At 36.1% G+C, this 21,967-nt stretch overlaps 1 protein-coding gene across 10 annotated transcripts in view; it reads left to right on the forward strand.

The window, feature by feature from the left end:
- INPP4B (inositol polyphosphate-4-phosphatase type II B) overlaps positions 1–21,967 on the forward strand; it is a 718,440-nt gene that overhangs the window by 573,418 nt on the left and 123,055 nt on the right. For all 10 annotated transcript variants that reach the window (XM_067736786.1, XM_067736785.1, XM_067736789.1 and 7 more), the window contains 2 exons: positions 4,138–4,315; positions 14,833–15,036. In XM_067736786.1, the coding sequence (XP_067592887.1) occupies positions 4,138–4,315; positions 14,833–15,036 (382 nt within the window). The remainder of the gene's footprint in view (positions 1–4,137; positions 4,316–14,832; positions 15,037–21,967) is intronic.

Below are 21,967 nucleotides of genomic sequence, written 5' to 3' on the forward strand. Positions count from 1 at the left end.
CTGCTTTTGCCTGATTGATAGTTGATTCAAGTGTTTGGGTTCAGTTTAAATTTCAGACCACTATAAAACAGAGTTTAGCAATATTCTTTTTATCTCAATAATTAAATTATACTCATAACTTTCTATTTAAGAAGCTCTAACTGTTCAAATATATGACATGTTTAAAGAGTAAGGCACTGAATACATAGACGAAATGTATGTATACTTAAAATTATTTTGTGGGTGGTGGGTTTTTTTTTTCCATACCATACTGTTTCATCCTGGACACCAACATTGGCTCTTATTGTGGAAAATGAATCTTTCAGCCTCTGTAGGTAAGATGCTCATCGTGAAAAGGCTTAACCAGGAGAACCAATGCCTGCTACGTAACTCTTCTCAAATAGAAACTGACTCAGGAACAGGGGGCCAGGAGTTATGGTTCGGTCCCATGATGGTGACTGAAGAATGTATTGGGGAAGGAGAAGAAGAGGGTGGAGAGTATATTGGGAGGGAAAAGATGAAAGGATGATGGGGGCAACACTGGTAATGAGAAGTGAACCAAAGCATTTTGTGCTGTATATAAAGATGAAGCACAACAGAAACAGACTCATAGACCTAGAGAACAGACTTGTAGTTGCCAAGGCAGAAGTGGGGTGGGGGAGGGATGGAGTGGGAGTTTGGGGTTACCAGATGCAAACTAGTATATATAGAATGGGTAAAAAACAAGGTCCTACTGTATAGCACAGGAACTATTTTCAATATCCTGTAATAAACCATAATGGAAAAGAGTATGAAAAAGAATATACATATGTGTAATGAATCACTTTGCTGTACAGCGGAAATTAACACAACATTGTAGATCAACTATACTTCAATTTAAATAAATAAATAGATGACTAATAATGAACAGAATTGTAAAAAAAAAAAAAAAAGATGGAGTGCAAAAGTAGCCTTATAGAAGGCATTATGAAAATGAGAATGAGTTAAGGATAAGAAACTTAGAATAAGGAACTTTTATCAGAGTCACTGTGTAGTGTGATCAGAGGTGTAGAGGGCAACTCACAGTCAAAACAGTGCAGAGGGTATTTCTAAAAGTGCTCAGCTGTCCTCCTGCATCAGGATTTCCTGAGATGCTTGTTACGAAGACTACAACCTACTACAGCAGAATCTCTTGGTGTCGCCAGGGCACCTGCAGTCTTTATTAAAAATACCCAGGCCCTGACCTCATCCCCGAGTGAATCTTACGCCTATTAAAATTTGAGCACCACTGAACTAGGGTGTAAGGAAAGAAGATGTAAGAAATAAATCTTGGCAGTGTATTTCCTCCAATGGAGAGGAGACTCAGGGAATTTGCAGAGTAGGAAATATGTATAGAGGAGTCAAAAAGAGGGCATAGGAGTAAACAGGTGAGAGGCCAGGAATGACACACTCAGAAAGAGGACAGATCTGTGGAGAGAAGGAGGGAGAACCACACTGGCCTTGAGAGCTCTAGCTTTCCCAGAGCTAAGCCATGAGAGGCCTATCCATCCCCATATGATGAAACCAGAAAGCAAATTATAAGAACAGAAGAGCAGATCAGTGAAGAGGGACCACAGAGCAGCCCTCACAGGCTGCTTTCTCTGTCTAGTCCTTAGTAAGTCCTATTCTCAGCTGTAAAAACTGCTGGGTATTAAATATCATCCCCACCCTGGTGACACATCAATATCTTTATTCATTTATTTTGTATTGAAGTATAATTGATTTACAATGTTGTGTTAGTTTCAGGTGTACAGCAAAGTGATTCAGTTACACACACACACACACACACACACATATATATTTTGTTCATATTCTTTTCCCTTGTAGGTTATTACAAAATACTGAGTATAGTTCCCTGTGCTATACAGTAGGTCCTTGTTGATTATCTATTTTGTATACAGTAGTGTGTATGTGTCAGTATCTTTAGATAATCATTTTCTTTGCGGAAATAACATGGAGTTGTTTGATTTACTAAAGACTGCAGTGGATTGAATTTTGTATCCAGTCTGAGTACAGATGATTAGGGGGACATCCCAGTTCATGATTTTTGTTAAAGGCTTCAGCACAGTCCCACAGATCAGATGAGCCAGGAAGAGACAGCGATAATTGGCCTGGACTATTGTTTTCCTTCTCCTCCTCGCCATTGTTACTTGTCATCTGCTTCAGTTTGCATTAAAATAAGTGGTATGTTTTATTTGTAAGCTCCTGCTTCTGAAATTTAAAAAAATCTACAAGTACAGAATTGAGTGAGTTCTCATCAGTGTCACAGGATAGCAATGTGTTTCTTAGCTTTTAGACACTTGTATCCCTCATTCATCAACTTCTTGTCCTATCTCCTGAATAGTCCAAGCACCAAGGTCATTTTTAAAAATAATTGTGAAAAAATAAATTAAATAATAGAAATATTTATTATATTGTCTTCCTGAAGAAACCGATACTTTGCCCTGAAAATCATTAGTGTCAAGGCAAGGGGAGAGTGCTTTCTAGATGTTAATGTGTCTTATTGGATGCTAATATTTCAAAATAAGAAATGGAATTATGGGAATGTTAATAATTTAGCTGGTAAACATAAAGAAAATATTCAGTAAATACTCATCACAGGTTGCAAGGTGAAACCCAGCAAAGGGCTTATGTGCCCACGGTTCAGAAAGCCAAACTCTGAGAGCAAAGTGAAGATTTATTGCAGGTCACCAAGCAAGGGAGGGGGAGGCAAGCCTCAGGTCCACTCCAACTTGGTCTTTGAGTTGGAGATTTTTTTTTAAAGGGTAAAAAAAGGGGGTCGGGATTAATCATCCTCTTGTGATAGTCCTTAATCCTTAATCGTAGTCTGGGGAGTCAGGATAACTGGTTTATGATTCTCAGACCAGGTGGCCATGGCTTGGGGTCCTGTTAGCTCATCCTGCCCTGGAGAAACAACCTGAGTTTGTAAGTTAATGATGATATTGACAACAGCAGTTTTAGTCGTCTGACTGGTCAACGAGCACAAGACTGAGGTCAGAGGAGACAAGAAAGGGAATAAAGTTTTGGGTAGAGACATTAATCATAAATTATAATTGATTAATAATTAATCATAAACAAAGTTCTCGGTAAGGAAACTTTGTTTTGGGGGGACTTGGTTTCAAAGATGCTATGAAAAAAGCGTTGATGATTGGATATAAAGGGATATGACCAAGTGTTGCACCCACTGCGTAAATGCACCATCCATGGCCACTCTCTTCTTTTTCTTTGGCTGATGTTCTGCTGTTTCACTTCTTTCCCTGCTGGAATGCCTCCTTTGTTTTTCCTAATAAAACTGGCCAAAGACTCCTTCATTCCACGAATTCTTACATCCGTAACATGCTTGACCAACTCCTAAATGATGACTATAAAAGTCAGTCATTCTTTCATTTGTCATCAATTTTAGGTATTTTTACAAGTCAAATGAGAAACCACAAGGGGAACAAAAAAGGTGATGAAAAAGATAGCATAAGGGAATTTTTATGCCGTCATGTCTCTTTTCTATCCAATAAAATTCTCCATATGCCCACTTGGCATTAATTTATATTCTCCCCATTTCTCAGCTATTAAAATGTATGCCCCCTGCCCTAAGTATCATGGGGAAAAATATACACAGTAATTATTAAATGCTTGCTCTGTGTCAGGCATTTCACATGAATGATAACCAATCTTACCCACCTCTTAGAACTGTTTGCATAATTATCCCCACTTTCCTGATGAGGAAGGTAAAGGCCGCCCAAGATCACCCAGCTAGTAAGTGGTAGAGCCAGGATCTATATTCATATTGGCCTAAATATAAAGGCTCATACTTTTCTCTCTGTACTGTGTGACCTCAAGTTCACTAATAATTTTTAATAATATTAATACTAATTTGTTTTGAATACTAATACTTGACATATGTAATCATGAAGAATCTTCCTAGTGATTGAGCGAGGACTGGATTTATTTCAACTAGTCTTACAAAATATCTTGGTCATTTGACTTTAAACACTCTTTGGATATCATAATCTCTTAGAATAGCTCTTATCCGTTCAATAGGAAGTAATGCTATTTGGAGTTCTGTTTATCATTCGCCATCTGGTACTAAGTGCTGAAAAGTCTTTCCGCTCGTTGTGTAACTTGCCTTTATCTTTGTTGTTGCAGTACTGGATACCAGTTTATTTACTATTCACCTGAAAACACAGCCAAAGCAAAAGAAGTTCTCAGCAACATCAATCAACTACAACCTCTTATAGCAACCCATGCAGACCTACTGCTTAATTCTGCAAGCCAGCATTCTCCAGACAGCTTGAAGAATTCTTTAAAGATGCTTTCAGAAAAAGTAAGACCCAAATCATCACTGCAGTGGGGAAAATGAAATACCCAAATCCCCGTTGGTACTGCTTTCTGTATACATTGCCTTTCATAACATCTGGAAATGTAAAATAGACTAGGTTAAAAAGTAAGCTTCAAAGTATTGCCACAGGATCAAAATGAATTGGCCTCATTCTCTTTTCAAATTTTACTGAACGTTAATTTTTTTTTCCTAGTAGGAAACGAAACCTATTACTGGTTGAGGTATATTTTCTCTTTTCCTTGACATCTTTCATTCTCTTTGGTTCCTGGTTGTATTCAATGAATTAAATTAGATTTTGAAAATTATTTTCTCTGGTGATCCCCTAACTTTGATGCATATGAAGCTATACATTTGAGTCAGAATGTCACTTCATTTGAGAGCAGAACTTTGATGAGGATTCTTATCAGTGACATGGGGTAATTCCTCTGCCTCAGTTTACTTTCTGTAACATTATCAACTGAGAGAAGGTTCTAAAAATTTCTAAAGTATTAGTTATTGTTTGAAATGTAGTAGGACCTAGGTCTTAATTTTTCCAAAGGTGACTTACATTTGTATATGTAAAGAGGAATGGTAGTCTGGCATGGGGTAAACACTCAGCATCAATTTCCATAATGAATTAAGGCATCTGAATGATATGGAGAACCAAGATAGCAAAAGTCAAATTGCAGCTTGAATAGAAATGCAAAGTCAAGTATCCTGGAGTCCAATTCCAGTACACTCATTCGTAACCTCTGCATTCTGAGGACATCTTGAAACTTATTATGAGATACTTCCAATGAATATGCCCTTGAAGAAACTGACCAAAGACAATTTTTACGGTAACATTTTAGAATAAGATAACAGTGTAGTTCTTTGAGTCCCTGAAGAACAGATTCATAGAAACCTGAATACTATATCTGTATATATTTTTGACTCAGATACGTTAATTTATAATAATAATAATACCTTGCCCTTATTTAACATTTTAAAGTCTACATTTTCATGTATTTTTCTCATAGGATATAACCAGTATATATTTTCAGAAAAAATTAGCTAATATGTATTCAGAAAGGTCAAGTGAATTGTCTAATAAATTAAAAAGTGAAAAATCAAACCCAAGACTTCCAGTTCAAAATGCAACCTTCCTTCCATGCCAGAACAGGTATCCCCATCAAGAAAAGGGAGGAGAAAATTGACCCAAATTTTACAACTACCTACGTTGTCAAATATTTTGCTAGTGACTTCAGTGACTTAGGTTATTTCATTTAACCTTCAAACTGTGGGTCCATGTTATCTCCATTTCACAAAGCAAAAGACTGAAGCTCAGAGAAGTTTAAAAAATGTGCAAGGTCATGCAACTAAAGTCAAACCCAGGATTCAAACAAAACTAGGGCTCAGACCCAGGTCTGGTTGACTCCAGAATGGAAACCCTTTCTGGTATCCTCCATGCAATATATGTTTTGATATTTCCTTTTTTAAGAATTAAAAAAAAATTGTTAGACAAACTTCTCAACAATACTTAACTATTCTAATAGTCAATGAATATGTCTAATAGTCAATGAATATGTTATGGCTAAGAAAAAGGAAAAACAAGAGGAGGGTGTCGCATACAGTAAAACAACAGAATTTCTTTTTGGTTCATTTTTTTTTTTGGATTTGTAAGTGAGGTGAGGTTTTCCTGGGTTCACCTAAACAGAAAATTCTAGCAAATAGAACATCACTGTGGTGATTTCAGAGCAGTATTTATATTCTTCCTGTGCATTGGACAGGGATTTGTCATTTCACACATCCTTCACATCTTGCTGCAGTGATTTGGGAGTGTGGCAGGGCATGTATTTTCTCCTCCTTTAATTCAGCATTGCTCCAACTTTTTTCCCTATGTTTTTTGTTTGTTTGTTTGTTACTGAGTAGACAAGCTTCGTCTACTAGGAAATCTGTCAACACTTGAAATCACGAGGATTTTTTAAAGTTAAATTTGCAAGCCATGCATTTCTTTAAGAATTCATGCCCAGAATTTCAAAGAAGTATCTAAGTTAACAGAGTTTTGCCTAGTGTATGAAGACAGTTACTAGCTCGTGGTTTAAAATAAACTATGATCCATGAATCTAGCATAAAAGATAAATCATTTTAGTGGCATCTTAAATTTTAGCTTAATTTAATATTAGCAAGATTTAACTTAAAAACATTTCATGTTTAAGACTAGGGACTTGCACACTGGATTAGAGAATAGGTCTTTTCTTCATTGATAGTCCCCTTGTTTCTTTTAATGAATCTGAACTGACATGTTTGGAAAATAAGTTCTTGAGTTGTTTTCTTAGGAACTCATCCATAGGACATAACTGAAATTTCACAATAAAATTTACTATAAATTTTTCATATCCTAATGTGCACAACCTCAATTAAGTTCTATTTTTTTAAAAAATAGTTCTTAAAAAAAGAATCTTGTGAAGGATAACTGGATTTGTTTGCTGCATGTGTTTATGAAAATATTAAAGAATTATTTAATGTTATGATGTAGGTTTATAGCAAAAGACAAACTCCGACTTTACGTAACTAATCCCAACAGAGAAAACAAAGCATAAGCCAAATTTTTAACATAAGATATGAAAGGTTAATAATAGAGTGGGATAAAAAAATGCATTTTCCTTTTTTCTAGATAAAATTATACAATACTGTGACCAAAAAAAAAGGAGAGAGAGAGAGAAAGAGAAAAGTAACGTAAAGAAATTCAAAATGAAAACGTAAGGACACAAATGTAGGCATGTATCTCATTACTCAGATATATGTGTGACATTAGTTTCAAATGCCCATCATAGTCTCCACTCCATAGAGATTGGTAGACCTTGTTTAGAAAGTAATTATTATTATGCTCATCACAAAGCAGTATTGAGCACCTAATTGTGTGTGGTATTGTACTCAATGCTGTATGACAAATACTACACAGTATTAATTTTACAGTCTAAGAAATTAAAAGCATGGACTATTTCACAACACGGCAATTGTGAAATGGTAAACAACAACAAAAAAGGATTTGGTCACAAATATTAGAGGCTTTGCTCACAATATATTTGAGAAAACACAACACCTTCCAATTCCTAGTATCTTTTCAACCTTAACATAGTATACCAAAGCATTCTGCTGTATTCAAAGAAAGAAACAAGCATTCCATTCTAAAACTTAACTCAGGATTTTCTTAAGAAATGTTCCGTTTTCCTTAATAACAATGCCAGAAAGTCAGTATGCTAAGAAGTTGAAGATATATATTATATACAGTACATTGATTATGTTGATTACTTAGGTACTGAGAAGGAATTTCTTATTGTTTATTCACTTCCACTACTCTCTCTCAATCCCAAATTGAGTAGAAGAATTCAGTGAGTTTTCGTTTGTTTTTTATAGCTGGTGAAAGTATATGTCTATATATACACACATACATACATACTAAATTCTAAGGGAACTTGAAAGTAACTAGTGTTAATGAAGGTGAAATTTCAGGATTAGAACTTATGTTTCTTCTTTTCATAGTCTCCCTCATATGGTAAATATTTAATTGGTGAAATAAGTACTGTTATATAAAAACAAAACTGTGTTTATTAGAATATTAAAAACAAGGAAAATAAAGGTAAGAAAGTAAAATAATATTAAGAATGATACTTATACATAAAATACATGGAATTAGAACCTCTTTTTTTGGCCATGGTAGGGGAATATGTGTCCTCTCAAATGACAAAAAGACAGCTAGACAAAATGTATAAAGTCATGGTTTTTAGGCATTGGAAAATAGGCAGCATAGGAAGATGACAAACTATGTGACCTTATAATTGCCTAGTTTCTTCCTGGAGGCAGTTTCCAAGCTGCAGCACAAGGAGGGAGAAGCCAAACAGCAACTTCTCAAGTTGAGGAGACAGAAAGTGGAGTTCAGGAAAAGCCAAGATGGCTAAAATTTGCAGAGCAGAGTACCAAAAAGGAAGGAGCTGCATACAGAAAGAGCCTTGGACATCTGTAAATGGGTGCTTTAAAATCTTTACCTGAGTACTGATTTGCATACTCATGTGAATAAACTATCAAAATCCAGGGAAATAAGTGCGAGAAATGAGTATACAAAAGAAGTCCTGGTGGTCATACAGGACTCAGAATGGTTTATCTCCTGACCAGCAGAGTGAGAAGACTTTGTCACACATAGAGCACTGCATAGAGCCCTCAGAAGGGCATGGCCCTAGTAGTGGGGCTAACTTAGTCCTAGATTAAAGACTGCTCTTGATTCACTCTAACAAGGCTTAAAAATAAGGTTTGAAATGATCTTACTGAGTCCTTCTGGTGTGAAGTAACTTAACTTCATACCAAAACAAAACCCAACATTTTTTAAAAGAATACAATAAAATATAGCAACAAGAATGTAAACTCAAAATGCCCCCAGCATTCAACAAGCATATACCAAGCATGCAAAGAAGCAGGAAAATATAACCTGTAACTAGAAGAAAAATTAAGCAATAGAAGCAGACCCCGAAATGACAGAGGTGAGGCAGTTAGTAGATAAATAAGAACCTTAACATGGCACTTATAAATATGCTCACATACTTATGAAAGCAAAGAAACATATAAAAAGGATGAGGAGAAAAAAAGGAAAATTAAAAAAAGAATCACATAGAACTCAAAGAAAAGCGAAATATAATTTCTGAAATAAAAATATGCACTGGGTGGAATTAGCAGATTGGTCACTTCAGAAGAATAGATAGTGAACTTGCAAACATAGTATTAGAAAATAATTAAATGAAGCACAAAGAGAAAAATAACTGAAAATGATAAAACAGAGCATGAATGACTTACAGAACAATACCGAGATATCTAACATACATATAATTAGAGTCCTAGAATAAAAGAAGAGGGGGACAGAAAAATATTTGCAGAAATGATGACCAAAATTTTCAAAATTTGATGAAACTACAGATCCAAGAAGCAAAATGTACTCCAGCAGAGTAAATATTAAAAAAAGAAAGAAACACCGGTATTAAATTGCTGAGAAACAGAGGTAAAGAGAAAATTGTGAACAACCAGAAAATAGAAAGAAAAAAAAGGCACATGTGCAGAGGAACACAAATGAGAATTGTAAAAGACTTCTTATTAGACACTATGCAAACCAGAAGATAATGGAGTAACATCTTCAAAATACGGACGTACATAAAAAGTTACAATTCCATATCTAGAGAAGATGTCCCTCAAAAATAAAGGTGAAATAAAGATCATTTTAGACAAAAACTGTGAGATTTCATACCAGACTTGTACTATGACACATTTTAAAGGAAATGATCCTTTATACAGAAGGAAATGACACCATGGAAAATTTGGATCTACACAAAAGAATAAAGAGTGCCAGAAATGGTATGTATGTGGACAGAATTTTAAAAATCAAAAGTTTAATTTACTTAAACATATTTACTCTTTAAAACAAAAATAATATTCATTGCATGGTTTGTAACATATTAGTGTAAGCACAGATATATAGATCAACAGAATAGAATGCAGAATCTAGAAATAGACCCATACATATGTGTTTAATAAATTTAGACAAAAGTGCAAAAGAAATTCATTGGGGAAAGGATATCTTTTTAACATATAGTGCAGGAACAATTGGATATCCATATGCAGAATAAACCTTTCCTTATGTTTACCTTACACTTATATAAAATTGATTAAAAATGGATCATAGACCTTAATATACAAGCTAAAAGAAAAAAACAAACAGATAAATAAATAAACATCTAGAATACAATATAGGAGAAAATTTTTGTCATCTTGGGTTAGGCAAAGATTTCTTAGAACACAAAAAACATGAACCAAAAAATAAATGATACGTAAGACTTCTTCAAAATTAAAAACTTTCAAAATCAAAAACTTTCATTAAAGTTTTCAGAAGACACTATTAAGAAATTGAAAAGGCAAGTCATAGACTAGAAGAAAATATGCGTACAATAGGTACCTGACAAAGGACTTGTGTCAGAATGTATATTCTTACAACTGAATGATAAAACAATTAAAAATGAGCAAAAGAATTGAAAAGACAGTTTATCAAAAAGACAGATGGCAAATAAGCACATGAAAAGATACTCATCGTTATTTGTTATTAGGGAAATGCAAATTTAAACTAAAATGAGGTACCACTAACCACCCACTGGAATAGCTAAAATCGAAAGGGCTGAGCATAGGAAAAGTTAGGAAGGATATGGAATAACTGGAACTTTCATCTATCACTAAATGTGATTATCACTAATCACAATTGTTGGCAGTTTGAAAAACAGTTCATCAGTGTCTCATAAAGTTAAAAGATTTATATATGAGCTATCCATCTCACTCCTAGTTATATACCCAAGAGAAGGTCTGTTCTGTAGGTACTGAGAAGGTTGTTAAGGGCGGAAGGCCTGGAGGCTTGCTTTCTGAAGATCATCCTCAGAGCCATAACTAGGCTGAGTAAGGACAGAGAGATTTGCATTATTGAGCATCACAATATCAGTAATGCTTTGGGGGAGCTTGATAAAATACAAATTCTGATTCAGTAGTTCTGAGATGGGACCCAGAAGTCAACATTTTAGTGTTGGTGACCTTGGATAACATCCTGAAAAAAGAAGAGCTAAAGAAAAGTAAATCAACCAGTAAGAAGACTATGGAAATATCAACATGGAATGCAGAAAGGATATTAACTAGGATTAGCTATGGGGATATAACATAAGGGTCAATCTTTGAAATTATTGAAAATATCTAACTACTAGAAATTGATCACTAACCCAGAAAATAAATATTACTGAAAATGATCCAGACGTTTGGACTCAGAGTTGCTGAGTAGTAATGATACCACTCAGATGGAAAACAGGGATGAAAACATTTATTTGAAAAACTTGAGATCGGGCTGGGACTTCTCAAAAAGCTTGCAGATGGAAACCCTTGACCATGCTGATTCAGGAGGTAAGCAGAAATGGATTTTGAAGACCTTGGCATAATAAAAAATGATACTTGAAGTTATGGAAGGAGGGGTTACATCACCAATGGAAAAATGCTTTTAAGAATGTGGTTTAAGGCCCCTTGGGGTCCACTTACCACATTTTGAGTGAGCAGGGGATTATGAGTCAACAGCAGAAACTGAAAAGGTCAGTCAAGAAAGAGAAGCATAAATAGAAGAGTACAGTTTTCAATGAACTCCCATAAGGGTTTCACAGATAGGCGTTGTAATTTTGTACATACTGGGGAAAAGTTGTTATGCGATTTAGCCAAGGTCAAGTGGATAATTTATATAAGCTGCCCAGATATCAGGTAACTCTCCTGGCTGAAAGTTCAATGTTCTTTGCTTTAGGGAATGTTAAACACATATCAAGGTACTAATGTCAAGTATAACACTATGAAATAATTAAAGCATATCAAACTTTAAAATAAGCAGGATTCTTTTTTTTCCATATACATGACTACTAAAATGATAATTAGTTGTTTATGGTATTTTGTATTGCAGATGAGATTAGGCATGGCCTTGAATTTTTTCAGTGACTCTAAGGAAATTCTAAATAGAATGGGACTTTGCTTAATTTGTTGAGTTCTCTAGTTTAAAAGAGTGTTTTTAAATGAACATATTCTAACTATTCCCCTGGCATTAGTATTCAGGAAACTAGGAAATGTATCCCCAGGAGAAGTAATTTTTAGTAGTTTTGTACTTGCAGATAATTCTGTGTGTTACTTTGAAGGATACTTGTATGAGCGTATGAATTGGACAAATGGCAGAAAGGCAAGAAAACATTTTCTTTTCTTTTTCTTTTTTAAATATAGAACTAATGAAATAGATCTGCCTTGGGTTCAGAGTTTATGCTTTTTTACTATAATCTTACACTGATAATTTAAATTAATTGCTTTGCCCACCCTTACAATAATATTTAGTCAGCCTTTCTTCTTTCATTATAGTTGGAGCTAAGTAAGAAAAGGAAAAAGGCTTTCGGAACTCTGAGTCAATAGGCAGCTCAGAGAGACATGGTCCCCTCCTTCCCTGATACGTAACTTCCCTGGTATTATCTCAGTTGTAAGAACAGCAACATACACATGTGTTGGGATTGTGTGACTACCTTAATCTCTTCAAGCTGATTTATTTTGATGGTAAAACACCTGGGTCTATATTGGTCTACCTTTACCAAGTAATACCAGTCAAGAAAATTAAGATTTTTTCCAGGTCATGATGGAAATTGCAATGGAAGATTTTGCTATTTTCTAACAGAATACGATTCTATGCACAGGATCTGGGTGATCCAGAGAGTTTCCAAGGAGTCAGATACATGTTTCAGTATACACACAAAGTAGAAGATCAGCTTTTATTGTGTTTAATATTTTGTGCATTATATTCAGCTACCCTCCCCCAAAATTCTAGGTTGTAAAACTGCAAGAATCTACTGTATTATCTCCCATGTCTTTGGTGCTAAATCAACCCAAATGAGATTTGAGTAAATTAAGAGGAAACTCTGTGTGCGCATGCTATGGGAAGAAATAGTGGTGATTACAAGAACCATAGGAAATCTCATTGGGTTTGAATAGTATTCAGCTACATAGTAATTAGTGAGTGTTATGGAAACTGGAGCTGTAGTAGCAGGAAGTCAAAGAAGTCAATCTGTTTTGCTCCAAAAATAAATCAAAAGAATTTATCAAGAAATTATCAAGAAGAAACTATCAAGAAAGAAATAGTTAGGTCAAGCTGAGTGGAAGTAAATTCACATTTTTAATATTTAAATTCACATTGACAGACACATCCGTGCTGTCTGGAAAATTATGTAAACAGCATGTTTCCCCATTTGCTATAACTGTACTGACTTGTACTGTCTAGCCAACTTTTTCATCCGTTCTTTTAATGAAAAGAGCTCTGCCTTATTTTTATTTTCTTAGTTATTATAAAATTATTTTCCAACCTCTTATTCTAATATAGCCTCTTTTTACCATATTTCTTGTCTACTTACCTTCAAAGTGCCTTCAATATGACTAACAGATTAAAAGAGTGTTTAAAACATCCATTAAAATTTCACAGGGCAGAGAGTTAACATCAGCAATTGTGGACACAATTAACTATGAGAGCTGGTAGATGTTCAGAACACATGGGGAGCCAGAGTTAGAGAAGCAGGGGAAGAAGGACAGAAGGACCGAGGCTGAGGGTCATGGTGGATGGTGTGGAGTAAGGGGAAATACTGCTGAATTTGTTAGAAAACTTTGACTCTGTTCCCTTTGTGCTGCCAATCAGCAGTCTGCCCTAGAACAGATCATCACACTTTTTTTGTAGTTTTTTTATCTGGTTAGTGAAGAGGTCCACTCAAGTCCCTTCTAGCTCTAGAATTTCACGATCCACTGCAAAGATATAACTATTCAGATATGACAGGGTCTTATTAATTAGTTGCTTATTTTGAACTTGGTTTAACTGGTTTTCTGTAACTGTCCACACTCACAACAGGGAGATTCAGAGACAATTTAGTAACAATTATTGAGCATGGCACTGCTGACTACATATTGAGAGAGCAACAATAAATGTTTACCTTGAGTTACAGCATTGGTGAAGACAGCATTGTATCCAGGAGTGTCTCAGTAAGTGATCTGTGATTCAAAATAATGCTATGGGTTAAAGGGCCCCTTCCCAACAGATTACAAAGCATAAATATGTTAACAATGTAGGTCAGTGCTTGAGTTACTTCTCTAAACAGATTGGTAGGCCACGTGTATGTTAAGTGTACTATAATACAGAAAATCAATTACTGCACCCTGCAGTGTATAACAGGGTGAAGCCATTAAACATTTCATCAGGAAATTGCAGAGTACAGCTGTAAAGTTCTTTATTGTTGGAAAGCCATCATTATGATAGTACTTACTAGGTATTTACCACCAGCTTGTAAAACCTACGTGGCAAGTTGCATACTAAGCTCGTTAACACTGAACACTACCGAAACCATTTGGTGGAGGAGACAGTTTAGAGGGTAGTAATGGGGAATAAAAGCCGAATGTTTTCATGGGGAAGACTGCTTATGTCAGCTCTACTGCTGAAATCTGTCCATGATGCTAAAAAGAAAAAAAGGTCTCCTGCCTCTATTTTTTTTTTTTTTTTGAAGAGATATGTCATTCTTTAGCCTTTAACTGTGTTTAAAATACAAAATAAACATAGTCTGATCACATTTTCTTTAAAGGTGTATTTGGAATTACTTGAAAGGCACAGCAGGGAGATGGTGTTCAAATGATAATCCCCAGGGAAATACATCTCCAAAGACAGGATCTGGAACTAAAAGAGAGTGGGATGAGGAGACAGATGGTGTTTACAATGCATATAGAACCTCAGCATTAACTTTAGAATAGAACTCAAGGCCTTGGCGGAAACCCAAACCAAACTATTTTCCATTGATACGTAAGCATCATTTTCTCTCTCTGTTGCCTGCACTTTTTCCACCATCCACACCACTTAAGTGACAGCAGATCTGCCACTGACCTTTTCAAGGCTCTGTGCTGAACCCCTGTCAATTTCTTTCCAGACAGAGCTTTTCGTACATGCCTTCAAGGATCAGCTGGTCAGAAGTGCCCTTTTAGCACTTTACACTGCCAGGCCAGGAGGTGTCCTTAAGAAGCCGCCCTCTCCTAAGAACAGCACAGAGGAGAGCAGTTCCCAGGACCCACCCCCGCCGATGAGAAGGCAGGACTCCATACCGCATCATTCGGACTACGATGAGGAAGAGTGGGTAAGTTTTTAATTTTTTTTTACATAGCCTGCCTCTCCGTGTCTAGTCCTGAAAAGTAAAGCAAGAATGTTTAAAAAAAAAAAAATCTCTGCTTTTTATGAAAACAAGTCGGAAAGCAGTCATAATACAGATTGTGGATAAATAGGTTACATTTTTCCTCAGGGGCAAATGATAAAATGAAAATTTTATTCCTGATGACATTTACTTGACGTGAAAACCTATTTGCTCTCAAATAGTTTCTGTATATAACATATACATTATATATATTATATATATATATAATGCAGTCAAAGAATAAATATCTCCAAGAAATGTCATCAAAGCAAGGATGCCACAATTGCAAGACTCTATAATATCAATACTTTTCCTTATTTATTGCCAAGGTAATATAAACCATTAAAATTATTTTTTAGAAAATAAGTCAATAATCATCCATAATCTACTCCTTAGATGCAACAAGTATCTTCATTGGTGCAACCCAGCGTGTAAGTTCTGGACACACTTGAAAAAGCATTAACATTTATATGGCAGCGGACACAAAGATCTCTTAAATCCTTCTTGTTCATGGGTTCTATTATTTTTTAAAAAAAGATGTAGCGCTGGGCTTCCCTGGTGGCGCAGTGCTTGAGAGTCCGCCTGCCGATGCAGGGGACACAGGTTCGTGCCCCGGTCCGGGAAGATCCCACATGCCACGGAGCGGCTGGGACCGTGTACCATGGCCGCTGAGCCTGCGCGTCTGGAGCCTGTGCTCCGCAACAGGAGAGGCCACAACAGTGAGAGGCCCGCGTACCGCAAAAAAAAAAAAAAAAAAAAATGTTGTTACTCCAGGTGGCTCTAAAATTGGCAGGAGAATGGCCACATAAAAGCATCTGAAAAAATAACTAGCAAAGACACATAAACCAAAGAAGCCAACATGGTGATAGGAACTGTAGGTGGGCAGAATAAGACAGGAGAAAATCAAGGTTTCTCTCTCTGGGTGAGAGGGGACAGTGTGTTTTTCCTGAATCAATGCATATTCATTATCCAAGAACCTTTTGAAGTATATGCACATCACACACACACACACACACACACACACACACACACAGAAGGAAACGCTTTACTGAATCATATGTTAAACCAAGAAACTGCTGTAGTATGCTAGCTGTATTAGATGTTAAATAGTTAACGATTACTTTTCCTGCCACCCTAAATTTAAAAGTGTTTGGGTAGTAAATTATTTGAAAGGCGCAGGCCTCTCAAAAAAATTGCTGTCTGAAGCGCTGTGAAGTGATACCTGCTCTTTCTTTTGATAAAATTTCTATCACAGGAAAGACAGAGCTGGGCTCCATGAGGTAAATGCTGAATAAGTATTTGTTGTTGCTGATTAAGATTGCATTTCTCCCACTGCATCATTTTCAAAAGAGCAAATCTAATATTTCTTCCTTGTACTGTCACCTTCTTCTTCAATTTATTCATAGCTCCAAGGCGTGCATACCTCTTAACCTCTCTGAAGTTCAATTTTTTTCAACTGTAAAGTGAAAATAACAGCACCTGTTCTGTTTAGCTCTTAGTGTGGTCCTAAGATAAATGATTTACCTGTGTGACAATGCCCCATGACCTGGAAAAGTCCAGGCCAATGCATTGTATTACTTTAATATTATTGCTGTATGTTTTCTTTTTTAAGATATGTAAATTATATAATCTTATTATGAGGATCAATACTACTCCTTGAGATAAATGGGGAAATGGGGTAGATCATAAATTCAGAATGTGAATTTGAAAGAGTTTGGGTAGATATAGAACTTGTATTTCATTTAAATAAACATACAGTAAACTTTTTGACAAATGATTGCCATTTTTTATTCAGTCGAGGGAGAGTTTTGGAACTGGGTATCTTTTGTTTTCATAATTTTCACCTTATTGTGTTATGCAAACACACTCCCACACCTCACCCTCCTCCTGTGGCTCCAATCGCCCCTCTCCTTCCCTCCCTCCTTTTAGATAACTTGTGAGAACTTCTATATCCACAGGTGCTCCAGAAGGGAAGATAAGTCAGATCATTAGGTCCTAGAGCTCAGAGTCTAGTGGTAGATAAAAATATGTTAATAAATAGTTAAAATGTTGTGATAGGGATGGAGAGAGACAGGTGGGAAAAGGTTGACTCTGCTAATGTGACTTCAGATCAACATTTTAAATACAGAAACTTTTTATGATGGGAAAGTGGGAGAGAGTAGGAAACATGGTGATTTGAGGTCTATGGTGAAGCATTTGGTGCAGTGGATGTTACTGAACCCTTGTTCTGCCTGGGTTACTGTGCCACGTGCTGGGGAAACATAGGTGACCCGCCCACGGCTGCGAGGGCTCCATGACCTATTCAGGGCTCTGGAGACACCAGTGGCAATGACAGTGCAATTTAGGATTATACACAGGATGAAGTGGGAGTCTGGTGGTCAGGATGGGATCTCCAGAAGTAATTCCTGAGATATAAATGTGAATAGAAGTTAACAATGTGAGAAAGAAGATGAGGTGACCCTTTAGACAGGAACACTTTAGCTGACATAGGTCGTGTGTGTGTGTGTGTGTTAGTTGCTTACTTGTTTTGTTTTAAACGTCGTGAAATTGACTGTGTTTATCACTCCAAAGGCCATGTAAGAGGCTAAGAGACTGAGAGGCTATTACTGATAGAACAAGGTCCTTGCAAAGAAGAGAAGATGATCAATTCAAGCAGGCAGGTGGAGGACGAGTCCTGGGCAGAAGTGTGCTCCTCAGCTGAGACCACAGGGAAGGTGTAAAAATGGATTTTACTTTTGTGAGGGTGCGTGGGCCTGGATGGCTTCTTTGTTCTTTGCTTGAAATATTTTTCTCCAGGTTTATTGAGCTATAACTGACATATAACACTGCATTAGTGTAAGGTGTACAACAAAATGATTTTATACATATATATAATCACCACAATATATTTAAACATCCATCAACTCATAGGATTACAATTTTCTTTTCTTAGGATGAAAACTTTGAGACCCATTCTCTTAGCAACTTTCAAATATACAGTACAGTGTTGTTAACTATAGTCACCATGTTTTACATTACATCCCTAGGACTTACTTATCTCATAACTGGAAGTTTGTACCTTTTGACCCCCTTCACCCATTTTGTCTCCCCCTCCTCAGCTCTGGCAACAACCGATCTATTCTCTGTTTCTATGAGTTTGTTTTTTTTTTTTTTTTTTTTTTTTTTTGCGTTACGTGGGCCTCTCACTGTTGCGGCCTCTCCCATTGCGGAGCACAGGCTCCGGACGCGCAGGCTCAGTGGCCATGGCTCACGGGCCCAGCCGCTCCGTGGCATGTGGGATCTTCCCGGACCGGGGCACGAACCCACGTCCCCTGCATCGGCAGGCGGACTCTCAACCACTGCGCCACCAGGGAAGCCCTGAGTTTGTATGTTTTCTATTCTGTGTGTAAGTGAGATCATGGTATCTGTCTTTCTTTGTCTGACTTATTTCACTTAGCATAATGCCCTCAAGACCCATCCATATTGGTGCAAACAGCAGAATTTCCTTCTTTTTTACGGCTGAATAATATACACACACACACACACACACACACACACACACACACACATATATGTATATATATATATACATCACATTTTATTTATTCATGCATTTGTCGAAGCACACTTAGGTTGTTTCCATATCTTAACTATTATAAATAATGCTGCAATGAACATGGGGGTGCAGGTATCTCTTTGAGACAGTGATTTTGTTTCTTTCCAATATATACCCAGGAGTGGAATTTCTGGATTCTAAGGTGGTTCTATTTTTAATTTTTGGAGGAACCCTCATCCTGTTTTCCATAATGGCTGCACCAATTTATATTCCCGCCAACAGTGCACACGGGTTCCCTTTTCTCCACATCCTGGGCAGCACTTGTTATCTACTATGTGTTTGATGACAGCTGTTCTAACAGGTGTGGGGTGTCTCTCATTGTGGTTTTGATTTGCATTTCCCTGATGATTAATGATGTTGAGCACCTTTTTGTGTGTTCTTTGGAAAAATGTCTGTTCGGTTCCTCCGCCTATCTTTAATTATGTGTTCTGTTTTGTTTTTGGCTATTGAATTATATGAGTTCTTTTTATATTTTAGATATTAACCTGCATGACTTCTTTTATCATAAAAGCAGAACCATGTTCAGAAGAGGGCAGAGAGGACAGGCTGAGGAGAGCGGTGAAAGTTTCGAATAGGCACCAAAGAAAGTGGGTAGAGTGCTTATTATCAACATTTGAAAGAAATAGGAAATTCCAGTGCTTGTGAGGGACGGCCAGTATTCCAGTAGGAGTCTGCATGGATGCTGGCTCACCTTCAGTCATTCACTTGGGAATACCTTGGTAGGAAAAAGTCTGCCTGATTTTTTTTTCCAGTTGATGCAGGAGTGCCTTCTCAGTTTCCCAGGGTTTTTTGGTTAGGGTAGGGTAATAATGATCTGCATCTTCCTCTTTACCTCCTTTCATACAATTTCTGAGTTTCTTCCAGAACCCACTATTTCTAGAAAGCATATAAATGCTCTGATAAATTTATCACAATTACAAGGAAAATCTTTCCCACTCAGAAAAGTTACTTCTAACTCTCTTCTCCTAATATAATTTTACTCTATTTGCAAACAATAACCAAGTTTGATTGTTATATAACAATTGTTATTGACGTTCCTTAGCAACCACTTTCTATTACAAATATCCCTTTGTTAAGAGATGGAAATCCCTTATTTAAAAAAATTCACCAAAGTCATAACCATTTAACATTATTTTCAAATCTTTATCTAACTTTGAAAAGTTGAGTAACTCCAAAGAAGGTGTAGCTAATTAGAAATGCCTTTAGAGACTGTGCTATTAAATGAATTGGAAACATAATTTTGTGTACCACTTTTCTTAGTTAATTAAGTGTTAGAAAAGTTTCAGCACTGATTACAAGTCTAGTCAACTTCCTGAAATAATTCAATGTTTTAAACAATTAATTTAATTGGGTTTCTGTGACATACAAAAATATTCTCTGATCACGTAGGTTGATTTAGGTTTGCACATAAGATTAAAGTAATTCCATTTTACAAAATCTGTTTTATTTAATTTCTGGCAGGGACTGTAGGTTTAACAACTACCTAACTTGAACAACTGCATTTAGCTTCTAATAATAAATATTTGGAAAGTGAGTTCATGTTAGTAAATTACTCTTGAGTTCTACTGAGCTGATGCCTATAAAACACCTTTCTTTTGGAGGTCAGGAGAATCTCTGTTAACTCTCTATCAGTGTGAGAAGGTTCTTTCTCTGTTCAGCTTGTTTGTTGGCAAAGTTGATGACATATGAATCTGGATAATAATTATCTAGTCAATAAGGAAGAGATTGAAACTAAAATGATCACTGACCAAAAAAAAGTCTGTTATTTGCTGAATTTTACTTATTAAATAATTGAGAGCTTTAAAGGTTGATTTTCGTGAAAAGTTAGTAAACAATTAACCCGCAGAGGAATATTGGGATTTTATGACAATCTGTGCAAAGAAATAGACTAATATCGCATTCTTCATCTTTTAGCTGGTAAAGATGACATATTGCTTTTCTGTCGCTATATCTCTACAACAGATGCTCCCAACAGCTGGGATTCCAAGATTAGTTTGTCCAAAATGTGAAGGCATGTCAACCAACCAAAGTATTAAGTTGACCCAGTTTTTGTGGCTTCCAGTAATTATGCTGTTCTCTAGAACACTGTGATTTAACTTCAACATTACTACACTGACGGGTTTGGGACTAAATCTGCCTACCCTCGTTCAGTAATTGTTAAAGAAAAAAGATACACTTCTGATCTTTTATATTCTGATCCATTCCAGCAAAGTGCAGGACTAAGAAAACTGTTGTTATTATTTAGCCATATCCCAAACCCATTTTTCAGTTGAACTACATTTGTATATCAGGCAACGATTCCGCATCCAGATTAGCCACTTAATTTCCCTTCTTCATGTTGTAAATGTAAATCAGATTTAAAATTAGTTTCCATTCTTAAGCTAGGAGAACATTTGCTATGTATTATTATGGCAAAATGTGTTTATGTCACATAAGCACAATAGATGGTTCGCATTAATCCATATACGTTTTCAGTCATTTCATAGTTTATAGAAACAATGGCACAAATTCAGTAATACTTATGTCCGACATCCTCTGAATAAAGTCTCTGTACAACCTGAAAAAAATTGTGGTTTCTCTGTAACTCAGTATTCCCGAAGATTGAATTTTGGAATAAGACTTACATCTTTCTGGTGTGTTCTTTACCAACTTCTCACAGTTCATTTTCTACTACACCTTTCTCTAATGATGTGTAGAACAAATATGAATGTTTCAGTTTGACAGGAGTATTGATAGAGCTATTTATATTGTCAACATTGGTAGCAGTGAGCATACGTGGCTGCAAAATATTACTAACTGTTAAGGACAAAACTTATCTAGCCGGTTTCCTCCTCCACAAACAATCTGCAGTGATCTGTATTCTCAACTTCTCTTGCCAGATTCTGTCTCCATCTTAGACCTTACCTCTAGGGAAGATAGTTAAGGTCATGCATAATGCAGAGGTACCTATGCAAATTCATATTCGAAAGCAATTCTGTTCAGTTCTCTGGCTGCCTAGAATTATGCTATGTGAAACCATTGACCTGATCTTAATAAGAAGGAAATAAATCATTCTCATTGTTTAAAAGTAATGAATTCTTATAGACAACTGGATACTAATCTGTGATTTATCTTTTCTAAAGCAATACCTATGACTTAGTTATGTGAATCAGTAAAATGTCCACTAAAATAGGGCCCCTTATTTCCAAATTTTCTGTTATTGATACACAGATAGAGACGTATGTATACATACATGTGTATGTATTCAACTCCAAAACATTTTGTATAATAAAGCATTATTCT

The sequence above is a fragment of the Pseudorca crassidens genome, chromosome 4, assembly GCF_039906515.1.
Source record: "Pseudorca crassidens isolate mPseCra1 chromosome 4, mPseCra1.hap1, whole genome shotgun sequence".
Classification (NCBI taxonomy): Eukaryota; Metazoa; Chordata; class Mammalia; order Artiodactyla; family Delphinidae; genus Pseudorca; species Pseudorca crassidens.